This window comes from Notolepis coatsorum, assembly GCF_963971535.1.
Source record: "Notolepis coatsorum genome assembly, chromosome: 4".
Lineage (NCBI taxonomy): Eukaryota > Metazoa > Chordata > Actinopteri > Aulopiformes > Paralepididae > Notolepis > Notolepis coatsorum.
In genome coordinates this window covers 77,548,412-77,564,791 of record NC_140168.1, presented here as the reverse complement: position 1 = coordinate 77,564,791, position 16,380 = coordinate 77,548,412, and the positions used below count along the sequence as shown (strand labels likewise).

The 16,380-nt window shown below is 48.5% G+C and overlaps 1 protein-coding gene across 1 annotated transcript in view; it reads right to left on the bottom strand.

Annotated features, from left to right (window-relative positions):
* plekho1a (pleckstrin homology domain containing, family O member 1a) overlaps nucleotides 1-16,380 on the bottom strand; it is a gene marked incomplete at its 3' end in the record, with an annotated part of 129,487 nt that overhangs the window by 9,431 nt on the left and 103,676 nt on the right. Inside the window, exon 5 of the mRNA XM_084311992.1 lies at nucleotides 15,933-16,034. Coding sequence (XP_084168118.1) covers nucleotides 15,933-16,034 — 102 coding nt within the window. The remainder of the gene's footprint in view (nucleotides 1-15,932; nucleotides 16,035-16,380) is intronic.

Sequence of the window (16,380 nt, the reverse complement as noted above, 5' to 3'; positions counted from 1 at the left end):
TGGATGATGTCATTGGCAGGTCAGCTCAGCCATGAGCCCTGAGCCTCACAGCTGTTAAGGCTGAACCAATCAGCCGTGAGCACAATGACTTGCATATTCTGAATTTTCTTTACATGACTGCATTGTCACGTTGATTAAAAGAAAACTATAAGAGATGAAGCGTTGTGACTCGCACAGAAGCACTACAATGAGTAGGCGAAGGGTTATGTGCGATATTGTGGCATTCGTGCGATATTGTGGCACTCCTTCGGCGATCGGAACAGAAGGCTAAAAAATAGTGTGAAAAAAGAGATTTCTAGAGTGCGATTGCATGGCGGTCAATGGAGAGGAGAACCTTCAAACAAATGGTCGTCAGTTGAGATAGAAATGTCCAATTCCATTTATTTTTCTTTTGTGAGCGGACTGACAGCCGTGTCATCGTTTTGATGTGTTTGTTTTATTTCTACGTCCAAAATTGAGATCACACTCGCAATTCACCCAAGGTAGGGGAAAAAAGATTATTTCAGCTGCTACACTCTAAATTGCAATGCATTTCCAATGGGACCGAAATTTTACCGTTTAAAGTCGATTCGTAGCCAGACGGTGCGGTGAAACTTTTACGAGTTCGAAGACCGCTGTTGCCATAGGCAAGCCGCTCGTTTTGATACCTTTCACGTGTATGGTGCGCGAACGCTCTGGCACGAGCGGTGTTTGAAACTCTAAATTGCAATGCATTTCCGAAATTTTACCGTTTAAAGTCGATTCGTAGCCAGACGGTGCGGTGAAACTTTTACGAGTTCGAAGACCGCTGTTGCCATAGGCAAGCCGCTCGTTTTGATACCTTTCACGTGTATGGGGCGCGAACGCTCTGGCACGAGCGGTGTTTGCAAAATCGGTGGATCTTGCACTCTAAATTGCAATGCATTTCCGAAATTTTACCGTTTAAAGTCGATTCGTAGCCAGACGGTGCGGTGAAACTTTACGAGTTCGGAGACCGCTGTTGCCATAGGCAAGCCGCTCGTTTTGATACCTTTCACGTGTATGGGGCGCGAACGCTCTGGCACGAGCGGTGTTTGCAAAATCGGTGGAATAAAGAATAAAGAATAAAAAGAGTAACAAGAACAACAGTGTGGGTGGCAACCTGGCTTCGCCAGGTCACCCACACTAATAATAATAATAGATCAAATTTATATAGCGCCTTTCATAGAACCCAAGGTCGCTTCACAATCAGGACAAAAAATAGGGCAAGGAAAATAGGGGGGGGGGAAAGCGGGGATGAGGGAAGGTAAGGGATAATGGACCTAATCTAATCTAAACTAACTGATGGGGAAAAGCCTTGGTGAAGAGGTGTGTTTTTAGAGCGGGTTTGAAGGTGTCCAGGGTTGGGGCGCTACGGATTTCGGGGGGGAGAGAGTTCCAAAGGGTAGGGGACGCCACGCTGAAGGCTCTGTCCCCAAAAGTCCGTAACCTGGTGCGAGGGATGGAGAGGAGACCTAGATCAGAGGATCGTAGGTTCCGGGATGGAGTGTACTGGTGGAGGAGATCAGACAGGTATTGGAGGGCGAGGGCATGGAGGGATTTGTAGGTGAGGAGCAGGAGTTTGAAGGTGATGCGGAACTTGACTGGAAGCCAGTGGAGGTGGATGAGGGTGGGGGTGATGTGCTGCCAGGGCTTGGTGTGAGTGAGAACCCTGGCAGCTGAGTTCTGAACATACTGGAGCCTGTCCAGGGCTTTGCTGGGTACCCCGAACAGGACTCCATTACAGTAGTCCAACTGGGAGGTGATGAATGAGTGGATCAGGGTCTCAGCCACAGAGTCTGAGAGTGAGGGTCGGAGACGGGAGATGTTTTTGAGGTGGTAGAAGGCAGACTTGGTGGGAGCTCCAGTAGCTCACCGCATATCTCGGCGCTATTTCTGCGTCGGGGAAAACCGTGCTGCGTCACGGATCTGGTGGACTCCGAGTTCGATTCCCGGACCCGCCGTCATTTGCCAGAATGTCTTCCCCTGCTCTATATCCCGTTTCACCCTGTATCTGTCGGTCATGCTTGACCAGAAAAGCGATAAACGCTAAAAAATAAAGTTTAAAAAAAAAGAAGGCAGACTTGGTGACGGATTTGATGTGGGAGTGAAATGAAAGTGTGGAGTCAAGGGTGACGCCCAGGTTACGGACTTCGAGAGACGGGGAGATGGAACAGCCGTCAACGTGGAGGAGATCTCCAACCTTCCCGAGCAGTGCCTTGGGGGCCACAACCATGAGCTCTGTCTTTTTGCTGTTGAGTTTCAGTAATTTGGTTGACATCCAGGTTTTTATGGCGTGGAGGCAGTTGACTACAGACTGTGGGGGGAGCTGGGAGGATGGTGAGGTGCTGATATAGAGCTGAGTATCATCAGCATAACAATGAAAGTTGAGTCCGTAGTGACGTATAATCTGACCGAGGGGGAGCATGTAAATGGTGAATAGTAGGGGACCCAGCACGGAGCCCTGGGGGACACCGTGGTTGACTGGGGCCGGGGGGGGAGGATGAGCCGCAGACGCTGACAAACTGAGATCTATTTGTGAGATATGAATGAAACCATGACAGAGCTGTACCGGTGATGCCTAGGTTGTCGGAGAGGCATTTGAGGAGGACTGAGTGGGATATTGTATTGAACGCCGCGGAGAGGTCGAGAAGGATGAGGAGGCTGATGTGTCCGGAGTCTGCAGCAAGGAGGAGGTCATTAGTGATCTTGATGAGGGCGGTCTCTGTGCTGTGATGTGCTCGGTAGGCTGACTGAAGGGGTTCGTAGAGCTCATGGTTGGACAGATGTTGATGAAGCTGGGCGGTGACTGCCCTTTCTAAGGTTTTACTTAGGAAAGGAAGGTTGGAGATCGGCCGGTAGTTGTCCAGCACCTCAGGGTCCAAACCAGGCTTCTTTAGGATGGGAGTGATGGAGGCGGTTTTGAAACAGGAGGGAACTATTCCAGATGACAGAGAGGCGTTGATGATGTCCGTTATGATGGGGCAGAGGGTAGGAAGGCAGGCCTTGACCAGCACCGTAGGCATGGGGTCGAGGGAGCAGGTGGAAGCTTTGGCTCTGGTAACCAGTTCATGACCAGCGGAACATCCACTGGGGAGAAAGAGGAGAGAGAGCACTGGGGATGGAGGGATGTAGCTGGGAGCATGTAGTCCGGCGTCAGGGGTAAGTGAGAAGGGGAGGAGGCGGGCACCGTGAGTTGTTGGTGGATGGAAGTCACTTTAGCCTGGAAAAAGTCAAGGAACTTAGAGCAGAGGTCAGGAGCATCAGCAGTGTGGGAGGCAATGAGAGGGCGGAGGAGACGATTTATAGTTGAGAAAAGCGATCTGGGGTGATTTTGCTGTGAGGTGATGAGGGTGGAGTAGTACGCGGTCCTGGTCTTGGAGAGAGCATCTCTGTAGGACCTCACGTGGTCGACGAAGGCCAGACGGTGGACGGTGAGCCCAGATCGCTTGGAGAGTCGCTCAGTTAGTGATATTTACATCACAGTCTGCGGATAAAGACTCAGTTAGTGTATTTACATCACAGTGTGAGGATAAAGACTCATTTAGTGATATTTACATCACAGTGTGAGGATAAAGACTCAGTTAGTGATATTTACAGCACAGTGTGAGGAGGATAAAGACTCAGTTGTTGATTTTACATCACAGTGTGAGGAGGATAAAGACTCAGTTAGTGATATTTACATAACAGTGAGAGGATAAAGACGCAGTTAGTGATGTTTACACCACAGTATGAGGAGGATAAAGACTCAGTTAGTGATGTTTACACCACAGTATGAGGAGGATAAAGACTCAGTGTTATTTACATCACAGTGTGAGGATAGATACTCAGTTAGTGATGTTTACACCACAGTGTGAGGATAAAGACTCAGTTAGTGATATTTACATAACAGTGAGAGGATAAAGACTCAGTTAGTGATGTTTACATTACAGTATGAGGAGGATAAAGACTCAGTTAGTGATGTTTACATCACAGTGTGAGGATAAAGACTCATTTAGTGATATTTACATCACAGTGTGAGGATAAAGACTCAGTTAGTGATGTTTACATCACAGTGTGAGGATAAAGACTCTGTTAGTGATATTTACATCACAGTGTGAGGATAAAGACTCAGTTAGTGATGTTTACATCACAGTGTGAGGATAAAGACTCTGTTAGTGATGTTTACATCACAGTGTGAGGATAAAGACTCTGTTAGTGATATTTACATCACAGTGTGAGGATAAAGACTCAGTTAGTGATGTTTACATCACAGTGTGAGGATAAAGACTCTGTTAGTGATATTTACATCACAGTGTGAGGATAAAGACTCAGTTAGTGATGTTTACATCACAGTGTGAGGATAAAGACTCTGTTAGTGATATTTACATCACAGTGTGAGGATAAAGACTCAGTTAGTGTATTTACATCACAGTGTGAGGATAAAGACTCTGTTAGTGATGTTTACATCACAGTCTGCGGATAAAGACACAGTTAGTGATATTTACAGCACAGTGTGAGGAGGATAAAGACTCAGTTGTTGATTTTACATCACAGTGTGAGGAGGATAAAGACTCAGTTAGTGATATTTACATAACAGTGAGAGGATAAAGACGCAGTTAGTGATGTTTACACCACAGTATGAGGAGGATAAAGACTCAGTTAGTGATGTTTACACCACAGTATGAGGAGGATAAAGACTCAGTGTTATTTACATCACAGTGTGAGGATAGATACTCAGTTAGTGATGTTTACACCACAGTGTGAGGATAAAGACTCAGTTAGTGATATTTACATAACAGTGAGAGGATAAAGACTCAGTTAGTGATGTTTACATTACAGTATGAGGAGGATAAAGACTCAGTTAGTGATGTTTACATCACAGTGTGAGGATAAAGACTCATTTAGTGATATTTACATCACAGTGTGAGGATAAAGACTCAGTTAGTGATGTTTACATCACAGTGTGAGGATAAAGACTCATTTAGTGATATTTACATCACAGTGTGAGGATAAAGACTCAGTTAGTGATGTTTACATCACAGTGTGAGGATAAAGACTCTGTTAGTGATATTTACATCACAGTGTGAGGATAAAGACTCAGTTAGTGATGTTTACATCACAGTGTGAGGATAAAGACTCTGTTAGTGATGTTTACATCACAGTGTGAGGATAAAGACTCTGTTAGTGATATTTACATCACAGTGTGAGGATAAAGACTCAGTTAGTGATGTTTACATCACAGTGTGAGGATAAAGACTCTGTTAGTGATATTTACATCACAGTGTGAGGATAAAGACTCAGTTAGTGATGTTTACATCACAGTGTGAGGATAAAGACTCTGTTAGTGATATTTACATCACAGTGTGAGGATAAAGACTCAGTTAGTGTATTTACATCACAGTGTGAGGATAAAGACTCTGTTAGTGATGTTTACATCACAGTCTGCGGATAAAGACACAGTTAGTGATATTTACAGCACAGTGTGAGGAGGATAAAGACTCAGTTGTTGATTTTACATCACAGTGTGAGGAGGATAAAGACTCAGTTAGTGATATTTACATAACAGTGAGAGGATAAAGACGCAGTTAGTGATGTTTACACCACAGTATGAGGAGGATAAAGACTCAGTTAGTGATGTTTACACCACAGTATGAGGAGGATAAAGACTCAGTGTTATTTACATCACAGTGTGAGGATAGATACTCAGTTAGTGATGTTTACACCACAGTGTGAGGATAAAGACTCAGTTAGTGATATTTACATAACAGTGAGAGGATAAAGACTCAGTTAGTGATGTTTACATTACAGTATGAGGAGGATAAAGACTCAGTTAGTGATGTTTACATCACAGTGTGAGGATAAAGACTCATTTAGTGATATTTACATCACAGTGTGAGGATAAAGACTCAGTTAGTGATGTTTACATCACAGTGTGAGGATAAAGACTCTGTTAGTGATATTTACATCACAGTGTGAGGATAAAGACTCAGTTAGTGATGTTTACATCACAGTGTGAGGATAAAGACTCTGTTAGTGATGTTTACATCACAGTGTGAGGATAAAGACTCTGTTAGTGATATTTACATCACAGTGTGAGGATAAAGACTCAGTTAGTGATGTTTACATCACAGTGTGAGGATAAAGACTCTGTTAGTGATATTTACATCACAGTGTGAGGATAAAGACTCAGTTAGTGATGTTTACATCACAGTGTGAGGATAAAGACTCTGTAACTGAGGGGTACAATTCCCTGACTGTATTACTAGATATGATACTTACTACCACTACCTTTGTACTTAATATTCGGCCACCCAGTACACGGCATAAATATATTATCATGAACACTCTCACGTAGATGAAACGGATCCAACACAAATGTACGAATTAGAAACAGGTCTTTATTTCCTACACAGCGATGGTGTGTAGAATAAGCACTTAATCACTTAATTACATTTATGAATTGAAATAGTATGCACTTTTATGGCAAGGAGTATTCGTCGGTATATCAATAGATAATGTCCAATCTCTGAAGGCGCAGGTGGTAAATATACGACCTGGAATAGTTAAGGAATAACAGCAATGATACTTTAATGATTATAGGCTGGATACACTAGAGGGGGTTAATCCGGTCGCTTGTAAGCCGACAGGAGTAGGAGGGGGGGGGGGGGGTAGAATCCAGCTGCCTCGTCCGCCCAAGGGTATCCCAGGAGAACCCACTGTAGTGCCGTTCAATGCGCCGGCGATCCTTGGACCACAGATGAAAGCAGGTGGACTCTTTGTGGGCCGGCTCTCTCCGGTCCACGGGGGAGAGATGTGGAGAGACCTCGTCTTGCAGAGCGTCTCCTCACCTTGCGTCCTCTCCAGGGGGGGGGGTTCCAACACACGGTAGTGTCGGGGGTCTTTATCCATAGAATAATCAAAGTATCCAAAGCATAATCCGTGCCTGGGAAGGCGGGCTGTCGTCGGTAGAATAATCCGGTATACAGGTCCACTCGCTCGTCGGCTCTGGGGCTCCTCGGGTGCAGCTTCACATAGGGTCAACCACCCTGGGCAAGCAGCCAGTTCTCTGCCCGAAACGATGGGGTACTGACTACGGTAGTATTCTCACCGCACGAAGCACTATATATTAACAGACTATTATTAGCTTAATAGACTACGTCCAACTCGACGATATAGTGCCAAATATGACTATTCAAATATTAATATACACGATGTCTCAATACCGATGGTAGGCCGAACTTGGCCTTACTCCCACACGTGGCATCGCGGGGAGGCTTTACGTCTGTGACTCTATTGGAGGGTAAGAAACTGGACTGAAAAGAAAGTCCTACTTTAGTAGCGCAGTATATATACGCACTATGAACAAATAGTCCCATTAGTGGTGCGGTAGCCAAATTCCTACGCGGAACTAGGACTTGTTCGTACATGTCGAGCGGTACGTTTGAACTGGGTCTGAGGGGTATGGCAGCCTGGCACCAAGGTCTCGACCAATAGTAGAATGGAGACTATTATGGGATGTTCAGTAGGCTAGAATGGATATTCAATGCATATTGTACAAGGAATATACAAGGGATATCAGGGAATATTAGAGAATATACAAATACAATTAAATATATATATATAAATAAATATATATATTCGGTTTAATCTGGCCCTTCACAACAGCCACCCCCTGAATAGGTCCCAGACCTAATCAGTTAAACGGAGACAGATTAATCGCGTTGTCTATTTACACATAAGGGTTTGCTGTAGGGGTCAGTCAACTTCACAAAGTCATAGGGTTGTAGGGTCATGGTCATCATCGATTGTGTCTGGGAGTCGAGGCAGTTCTATGAGCCTTGCCACGGGACGGGTGTAAGTGCGACCCTGGACGAGCACTTCAGCTGCTCGGACCTTGCCGTCGGCACCGGTGATCACTTTGCTTACGCGGCCGGCCGGCCACATAGCTCTGGGCAGTGATTGATCAATAATCATGACGACTGTTCCTTCTGTCAAATTGTCTCTCTCCTTTACCCACTTCTGGCGGGTCTGTAGAGACGGTAGGTAGTGCAGTAGGAAACTGTTCCAAAACTTGTCGGCTAATACTTGGCTGTACCTCCACATTCGTCGGCCGTTCGCTTCTTCAGGCCGGTACATTGTCTGGGGTAATGTGGGATCTAGCCGCCCCATCAGGAGTGTGTTGGGGGTAACTGGGTCGATATCCGCCACATCACTGGAGACATATCCGAGGGGCTTCGAGTTAAGTACTCCCTCAATCTCCGTGAGGACTGTCATTAGGACTTCTTCCGCCACAGTCTGGGCCCCAAGTACTGCGTACAGGGCTGTCTTTATGGAGCGCACTTCTCGTTCCCAAGTGCCACCGAAGTGGGGTGCGTTTGGGGGGTTGAATTGGAAATCAACCTGTGCTGGAGCGAGGTGGGTCTTAAGTTCTGGGCCCATAGCTTGGAAGCTCTCTCTCAGCTCTCTTTCGCCGCCTTTAAAGTTTGTCCCATGATCGGACAATAGGGTAGACGGTCTTCCTTTCCGTGATATGAATCTACGGAAGGCCATAAGGAATGAGTTTGTGCTCAAGCTCGATGTGTATCGCTCTGGTGGTCATGCATTTGAATACAATACCCCACCGCTTCTCGGTTCCTCTTCCTTTCTTTATGTGCAGCGGGCCAAAGCAGTCCATACCCGTTGAGTGGAATGGCTTGTCACCGATTCGGAGGCGACATGGAGGAAGGTCAGCCATCCTTGGTATGCTGGGCTGCGCGCGCCACTTGCGGCAGTCTAGACATGTTCGTTGGAAGCGTCGTACCGCCTCTCTTCCTTGTAGGATCCAGTAACGACGTCTGATTTCCGCGAAGACTCTTTCTGCTCCTGCGTGATGTACATCCTCATCGTATTTCTTTATAATCAGCTCTGTGACCTTGTGTCGGCTGTTCAATACGATCGGGTATTTAATGTCATCCGGTAGATTGGGGGCTCTGCGTAGGCGACCACCCACTCTGATGAGGGTGTGAGCGTCGCTCTCGGGGGCCAGGTGAATTAATCTGCTGTCGGATGGGACGGGCTTTCCTCCCTGTAGACAGGCCAATTCATCGGGGAACGAGTCTCTCTGGGCTCGCTGCAGTAGAAGCAATTCTGCTTCCTCGTAGTTAGCCGCTGACATATCAGCGGGGGACTTGCACTCCGGGTGGTACCGCAGGAATGTTCTTTGTTGTGCACTCTCTATGGACGTGCAATCGTTTATGTTAGGGTCGGTGGAGGCTACGGTGCTCAATCCACAGAACACAGACTTCTTAATTTCCACCTCCTCTGGACTTGCTTCCCTCGGGATAGGCATGGGCCACTGTCCTTCCGGGAGTCTTAGGAATGCGGGGCCGTCACTGTAGACATTGCGACGGGTGAGGTCATCCAGGGGCATCCCCCGGGTGATGACGTCAGCTGGGTTCTGTTTTGTATCAACGTAGCGCCACTCTGTTTCTCTGGTTAACTCTTCGGTTAAGTCTTGAATCTCGGTGACTCTGACTCCCACGAAGACTTTGTACTTGCATGAGTCCGATTTGATCCAGGCGAGTACCGTCGTGGAATCTGACCACAGGATTGTTCTAGACACCGGTATGGTGAGCTCACGTTGGATGAGCGTGGCTAGGTGCGCTCCGGCTAGGGCTGCGCAGAGCTCTAGACGTGGGATAGATTGTTGCTTGCGTGGGGCTATTCTCGAGCGGGCGAGGACAAATGCTGTGTAGATCTCTCCCCCCTGGTCTTGGGCCCGCAAGTAGGCTACTGATCCGTATGCGACCTCTGAGGCGTCACTGAAGACGTGTAAGTCCATTTTACATGTCTCTGGCCTCACCGTGGGTGGGAAGTAGCTTCGGCGCATATTAACGCCTGGGAGTGAGTGGAGCTCCATCTCCCACTCTCTCCAGGTGGATGCAAGGTGTGCGGGAATGGGGTCGTCCCAGCCCTGGTCCTTGTCCCACAATGCTCGTACAATAATTTTTGCCCTGGTGGTGTACGGTAGAATACATCCTAGCGGGTCATATTGTCGGGCGAGTGTTGTGTACACACTCCGTCTGGTGGTCGGCGCCGCCGCCGGCCTTCCCTGCTCCGTAGTCAGGGGCTTGTGTCTGTAGTGAAGCGAATCTGTTTTGAATCGCCACACCAATCCCAGGGTCATCTCCTGGGCTTCTCCCGGGATTGTAGCCATCCAGGTCTCGCTGCTGGCTGCCTTGTCCTCGGAGGAGAGGCTGCGCAGTACTTGCGGATCGCTGCTGGCCCACTGCCTGAGATCAAAGCCGCCTTTGATCAATGAGGCGCGGAGTTTAATCAGGAGAGCCTCGGCTTCTTCCTGGGTTGAAAGGCTTTGTAGACAGTTGTCTACGTAGAAGCTGTTCTTTACGCTGTGTCGGACCTCTTCGTCCGCTGCTGGGTCCTCTGCTACATGTTTCTGTAGTGCAAATGTCGCACAGCAGGGGCTGCACGTCGTTCCGAAGGGGAGGACTTCCCATTGGTAGATGGCTGGGTGCTCATCTCCTGGCTTCTCTCTCCATAGGAACCGTAACAGGGGCTTGTCCGCCTCTACTAATCTCACCTGCAGGAACATTCCTTTAATGTCCCCGCTGATGGCCACCTTTTCCTGGCGGAAGCGGAGTAGAACGCCGAGTAGGGAGGGGCCGAGTATGGGACCGGGCAGTAACTCTTTATTCAGATTTTGGGATCCGATCTGGTAGCTGCAGTTAAATACTATGCGGTCTTTACCGTTGTGATGGACCTTGTGGTGGGGCACGTACCACGATTCAGTGGTCTGGTCAGCCTCTTTAATGTCCATCTTTGTGACGTGTCCCGCTGTGATGAGCTTCTCAATCTCAGCGCGGTATACACTCTCTTGGGCGGGGTTCTTGGCTAAGCGCCGCTCCGTGTTCAGCAGGTACCGTTCTATGGCGTCTGTCTTGGCGTGGAAAGTAGGCATTCCTTCTCGCCGCAGGAGTGGCGTGGCGTATCTCAACACGCCGTTGACCGGGACTCTCTTGGTCCCTGTCTCGAGGAGGTGAATGGCGTAAATGTCATCTTTAGAGCGAATGTCTTTCTTTCCATTCTTAAAGGGCATTTGTTCCAAGCTCCATAGCCGCTCTACGTGTTGCAGGAGTGCGGTTTCTCCCTCTGTGACTCGGGAGTGGAGACATCTAGTGGCTGTACTTCGGTTGAGAGATTTGGCGAGCGGGCCTTGGAGAGTCCATCCCAAACGGGTCTCGACTGCTGCAGGACAGCCTCGGGGTCCGGTATGAACCCGGTCTATCGGGACAATGAGGTCTGCATGGTCGGAGCCTATCAACAGGGTCGGCATAGCATTGTCTATGAGCGGGATCGGTAACTTGCGCAGATGTGCATATTTCTCCATCAGCTTGGCGACGGGGTATGTGTACCGCGACAGTCCTATTTCTTGGCTGGTGAAAGCGTCTGCAATCTGGTACCGTCGCTCAGGCTGGCCGCTTGCTGCGATAGAGAATGAGACATTCTCGCCCTTTATCGTCTTCAAATCTCGTCTTATTGTCCGAATTGTCATTTGGGTTTCGCTTCCCCGCAGCCCTAGCTGGGCCGCAGCGGAGGCGAGCAGCAGGGTCTTCTCTGACCCGTCATCGAGGACGGCGTAAGTGTCCAGGACTTTATTCTGGTAGCTTAGTGTCACACGCACTACTTTTAGGAGTACTCGGGCTCCACTGCTGCTGGCGGGATCGATGTACATGACGCTCGCTTTGCGGCTGGATGGTGCAGGTGAAGGGCGCCGTCTGTTACTGTCGTGAAGTATGTCCAGATGGGCTCCATCGCACTTGGTGCACCTTTTCTTTAAGCGGCATTCGGCTGCCATGTGTGAGCGCGCACAGCGAAAACAGCGCTTGTTGGACTTTATCCATTGACCTGCTTCCTCCGCGTTCAGCTTGGGGAAGGAGTCACATTGCGCTAGCCAGTGTTCTTTCTCACAGTAGGGGCACACTATCTTCCACTTCTCCGTTCTGGAGGGGGTACTGTGGCTCCTGCTGCTCGGTACTGACTCCGATTGGTGCATCACAGTCACCGATCTTCTTCCATCATTTAGTCGTCTGGTTCCTTCTCTGGAGCCAGGGGTGCTCCGTCCGAATGTATCTAGCCGTAGGCTGCTGACTTCTCTCGCCAGGAAGTCTGCTAGATCGAGGAGGTTCGGTTCGGGGCCATTCGGGTCTCTGTGGTCCCTCTGCCGCCTAAAGCGCTCCTGACGAGCGGGCGGCAGCTTCTCCAGGATCCTTTCCACATTTGAGTTGGCGTAAAGTTCATACTTCCCCTTCTCTCTTTGCGCTCCCAACATCCCTACCAGGGACTGCACTCTGATGGACAGGTCGTCCAGTGCTCGATTGTCTATTGCTGGGGGTAAGCGGTCGATGTGTCGGATCTCCTGGATCACGTAATCCCATATGCGCCCATACCTCTGGTCCAATGCTACCAGCGCTGCTGTGTATGGGGTGGTGGAAGTCGCGTAGGCGAGCGCTATATTATGTGCGCGGGGCACCTTTAAGTGCTGCAGTAGGATGGCGTATTTGTGGCGTTCATCCAATACATCCACCAACATGGTCTCCAGACACATGCGGAGTTCTGTATACTGGGCCCGGTTCTCTTGGGTGAAGTCGGGTACCATAGGCGTGCCAATGTATGACGCTGACTGTGGATACATCGGCGAGCGTTGGGGGAGAGGCCTCCTAGGCGAGTCCCCTCCCGCTCCTTGGTATGGGCTGGTACCGGCAGTGTACCATGGCCCGCTTGTCCAGGTGCTGTTCCTCGGTGCGGGTCGTGCGTCGTGCTCACCCGTGTATAGAGTCGGGGGTCTGTAGCGCAGCTCCGCGGGAGTATAGCCTGGGCTGTACCGGACCTCCTGGTCCGGTAGAGTACTGTGCTGTCTTCGGGCGCGGTTCTCCTCCTCTTCCTCTTCGTCTTCAGTTAGGTCATCCAGTGCTTGTAGTCTCTGGTTTAGCCTCTCCACAGGATATGCTGCTCCTTCCCGGTTGCTAGGTCTCGCTTGGACCGGTGGGGGGAGGTGGTCTGTGGGGGGTATAGACCTCGTCTGTTGGTCAAGTTCAGGGTTGTTTACTCGGCTAGGGGATGCCGCCCTGGAGGTGTGTCTAGACGAGTTCCTGGAGCCTCTGGCGGAGGGAGAGGGTGTTGTCCGTCTGATCAGCTGTTCTATTAGTTGCGCTTGCTGTCTGTCGCGCTCTGCGTCCCGTAGAGCACCAGCAGCTGCTCGCTGGCTGTCTGCTCGGTCTCGGGCCACATTCTCTTCCCTCTGAATGCGTCTTATTTCTAGACGTATATGCTCTTCTTCGCTCCGCTGCTGGATCTGCAGTCGGTCGCGTTCAGCAGCGGCGTTCAGGCTGATGAGGAAGGCCTGCTGTAGGGTCCTCTCTGCCTCGCTGGGAGAAGGCGGTTGTATAGGGGAGCCTTCCCTCGGGGTACTCCTTGCGGAGCCTTGGAGCTCTATCTCCACGGTGCTCTCCCCGTCTTCTTCCGTGCCGAGTTCTCTCTCGGTAGCGTTGTATTCCTCCCGGGACTCATCGGGGACTACTTCTTCAGTACTGGCGGGGTGTGAAGTCATGTCTGGTTCCCACTGGTCCCCACCGTGAACTTGGTCAGTTACATTAGAGCCCGTAGGGGCCTCTATGGTCGGGGTAGTCTGGGCGTTGGGGTTAGACATACTTTTACTTTCTAGTTTTACCGCGTTTACTGTTAGTAGAAGACTAGGTTGTTGACTGACAGCGTAAGCCTCTAAGTACTGAGGGAGCCGTCGTTCGCGCTGCGGGCGTTGGTTAGGAGGATCGTTTCGTGGAGTGTTCATCATAGGCCATTTCAATATTAATAACACTATATTAATATTACACTGATTACCCTCCGGCTCGAAGGACCAATTGTAACTGAGGGGTACAATTCCCTGACTGTATTACTAGATATGATACTTACTACCACTACCTTTGTACTTAATATTCGGCCACCCAGTACACGGCATAAATATATTATCATGAACACTCTCACGTAGATGAAACGGATCCAACACAAATGTACGAATTAGAAACAGGTCTTTATTTCCTACACAGCGATGGTGTGTAGAATAAGCACTTAATCACTTAATTACATTTATGAATTGAAATAGTATGCACTTTTATGGCAAGGAGTATTCGTCGGTATATCAATAGATAATGTCCAATCTCTGAAGGCGCAGGTGGTAAATATACGACCTGGAATAGTTAAGGAATAACAGCAATGATACTTTAATGATTATAGGCTGGATACACTAGAGGGGGTTAATCCGGTCGCTTGTAAGCCGACAGGAGTAGGAGGGGGGGGGGGTAGAATCCAGCTGCCTCGTCCGGCCAAGGGTATCCCAGGAGAACCCACTGTAGTGCCGTTCAATGCGCCGGCGATCCTTGGACCACAGATGAAAGCAGGTGGACTCTTTGTGGGCCGGCTCTCTCCGGTCCACGGGGGAGAGATGTGGAGAGACCTCGTCTTGCAGAGCGTCTCCTCACCTTGCGTCCTCTCCAGGGGGGGGGGTTCCAACACACGGTAGTGTCGGGGGTCTTTATCCATAGAATAATCAAAGTATCCAAAGCATAATCCGTGCCTGGGAAGGCGGGCTGTCGTCGGTAGAATAATCCGGTATACAGGTCCACTCGCTCGTCGGCTCTGGGGCTCCTCGGGTGCAGCTTCACATAGGGTCAACCACCCTGGGCAAGCAGCCAGTTCTCTGCCCGAAACGATGGGGTACTGACTACGGTAGTATTCTCACCGCACGAAGCACTATATATTAACAGACTATTATTAGCTTAATAGACTACGTCCAACTCGACGATATAGTGCCAAATATGACTATTCAAATATTAATATACACGATGTCTCAATACCGATGGTAGGCCGAACTTGGCCTTACTCCCACACGTGGCATCGCGGGGAGGCTTTACGTCTGTGACTCTATTGGAGGGTAAGAAACTGGACTGAAAAGAAAGTCCTACTTTAGTAGCGCAGTATATATACGCACTATGAACAAATAGTCCCATTAGTGGTGCGGTAGCCAAATTCCTACGCGGAACTAGGACTTGTTCGTACATGTCGAGCGGTACGTTTGAACTGGGTCTGAGGGGTATGGCAGCCTGGCACCAAGGTCTCGACCAATAGTAGAATGGAGACTATTATGGGATGTTCAGTAGGCTAGAATGGATATTCAATGCATATTGTACAAGGAATATACAAGGGATATCAGGGAATATTAGAGAATATACAAATACAATTAAATATATATATATAAATAAATATATATATTCGGTTTAATCTGGCCCTTCACAACAGACTCTGTTAGTGATATTTACATCACAGTGTGAGGATAAAGACTCAGTTAGTGTATTTACATCACAGTGTGAGGATAAAGACTCTGTTAGTGATGTTTACATCACAGTCTGCGGATAAAGACACAGTTAGTGATATTTACAGCACAGTGTGAGGAGGATAAAGACTCAGTTGTTGATTTTACATCACAGTGTGAGGAGGATAAAGACTCAGTTAGTGATATTTACATAACAGTGAGAGGATAAAGACGCAGTTAGTGATGTTTACACCACAGTATGAGGAGGATAAAGACTCAGTTAGTGATGTTTACACCACAGTATGAGGAGGATAAAGACTCAGTGTTATTTACATCACAGTGTGAGGATAGATACTCAGTTAGTGATGTTTACACCACAGTGTGAGGATAAAGACTCAGTTAGTGATATTTACATAACAGTGAGAGGATAAAGACTCAGTTAGTGATGTTTACATTACAGTATGAGGAGGATAAAGACTCAGTTAGTGATATTTACATAACAGTGTGAGGATAGATACTCAGTTAGTGATGTTTACACCACAGTGTGAGGAGGATAAAGTCTCATATTACAGTGCTGGGTTCTACCAACCACGGCCATGAGGTGTCCTCTGGTAGGAAGCCGTCTGCCGTGGGGGATCTTGGCTCGGTCTCTAGTTGGATGGAGCAGAGCACTGTCCTCCTCTATAGTCACCTGGAGAAAGAGAGATGTTAGATTTTACCATTTATAATGAATACATTTTCATCTAATTTACACAACAATGAATGTAATACAATCATTGCATTTATCTAGCGCTTTTCTAGACACTCAAAATGCTTCACCACCACTGTGTAGCAACCAACCTTGGGCTACGCAGACTCAATGCCTGCTATACACTGGCACCAGGCACACAATCACACTACACAATGGCTGAAAGGCTCAGGAGACAGGGATTGATATCAGCCAATTAAGGGCTGACTTTTGTGTTAAGACATTGCAAACATGGGGAGGGATGATTAGGTGTACTTGACGTCAGAGACCTGGGAATTTGGCCAGTCGG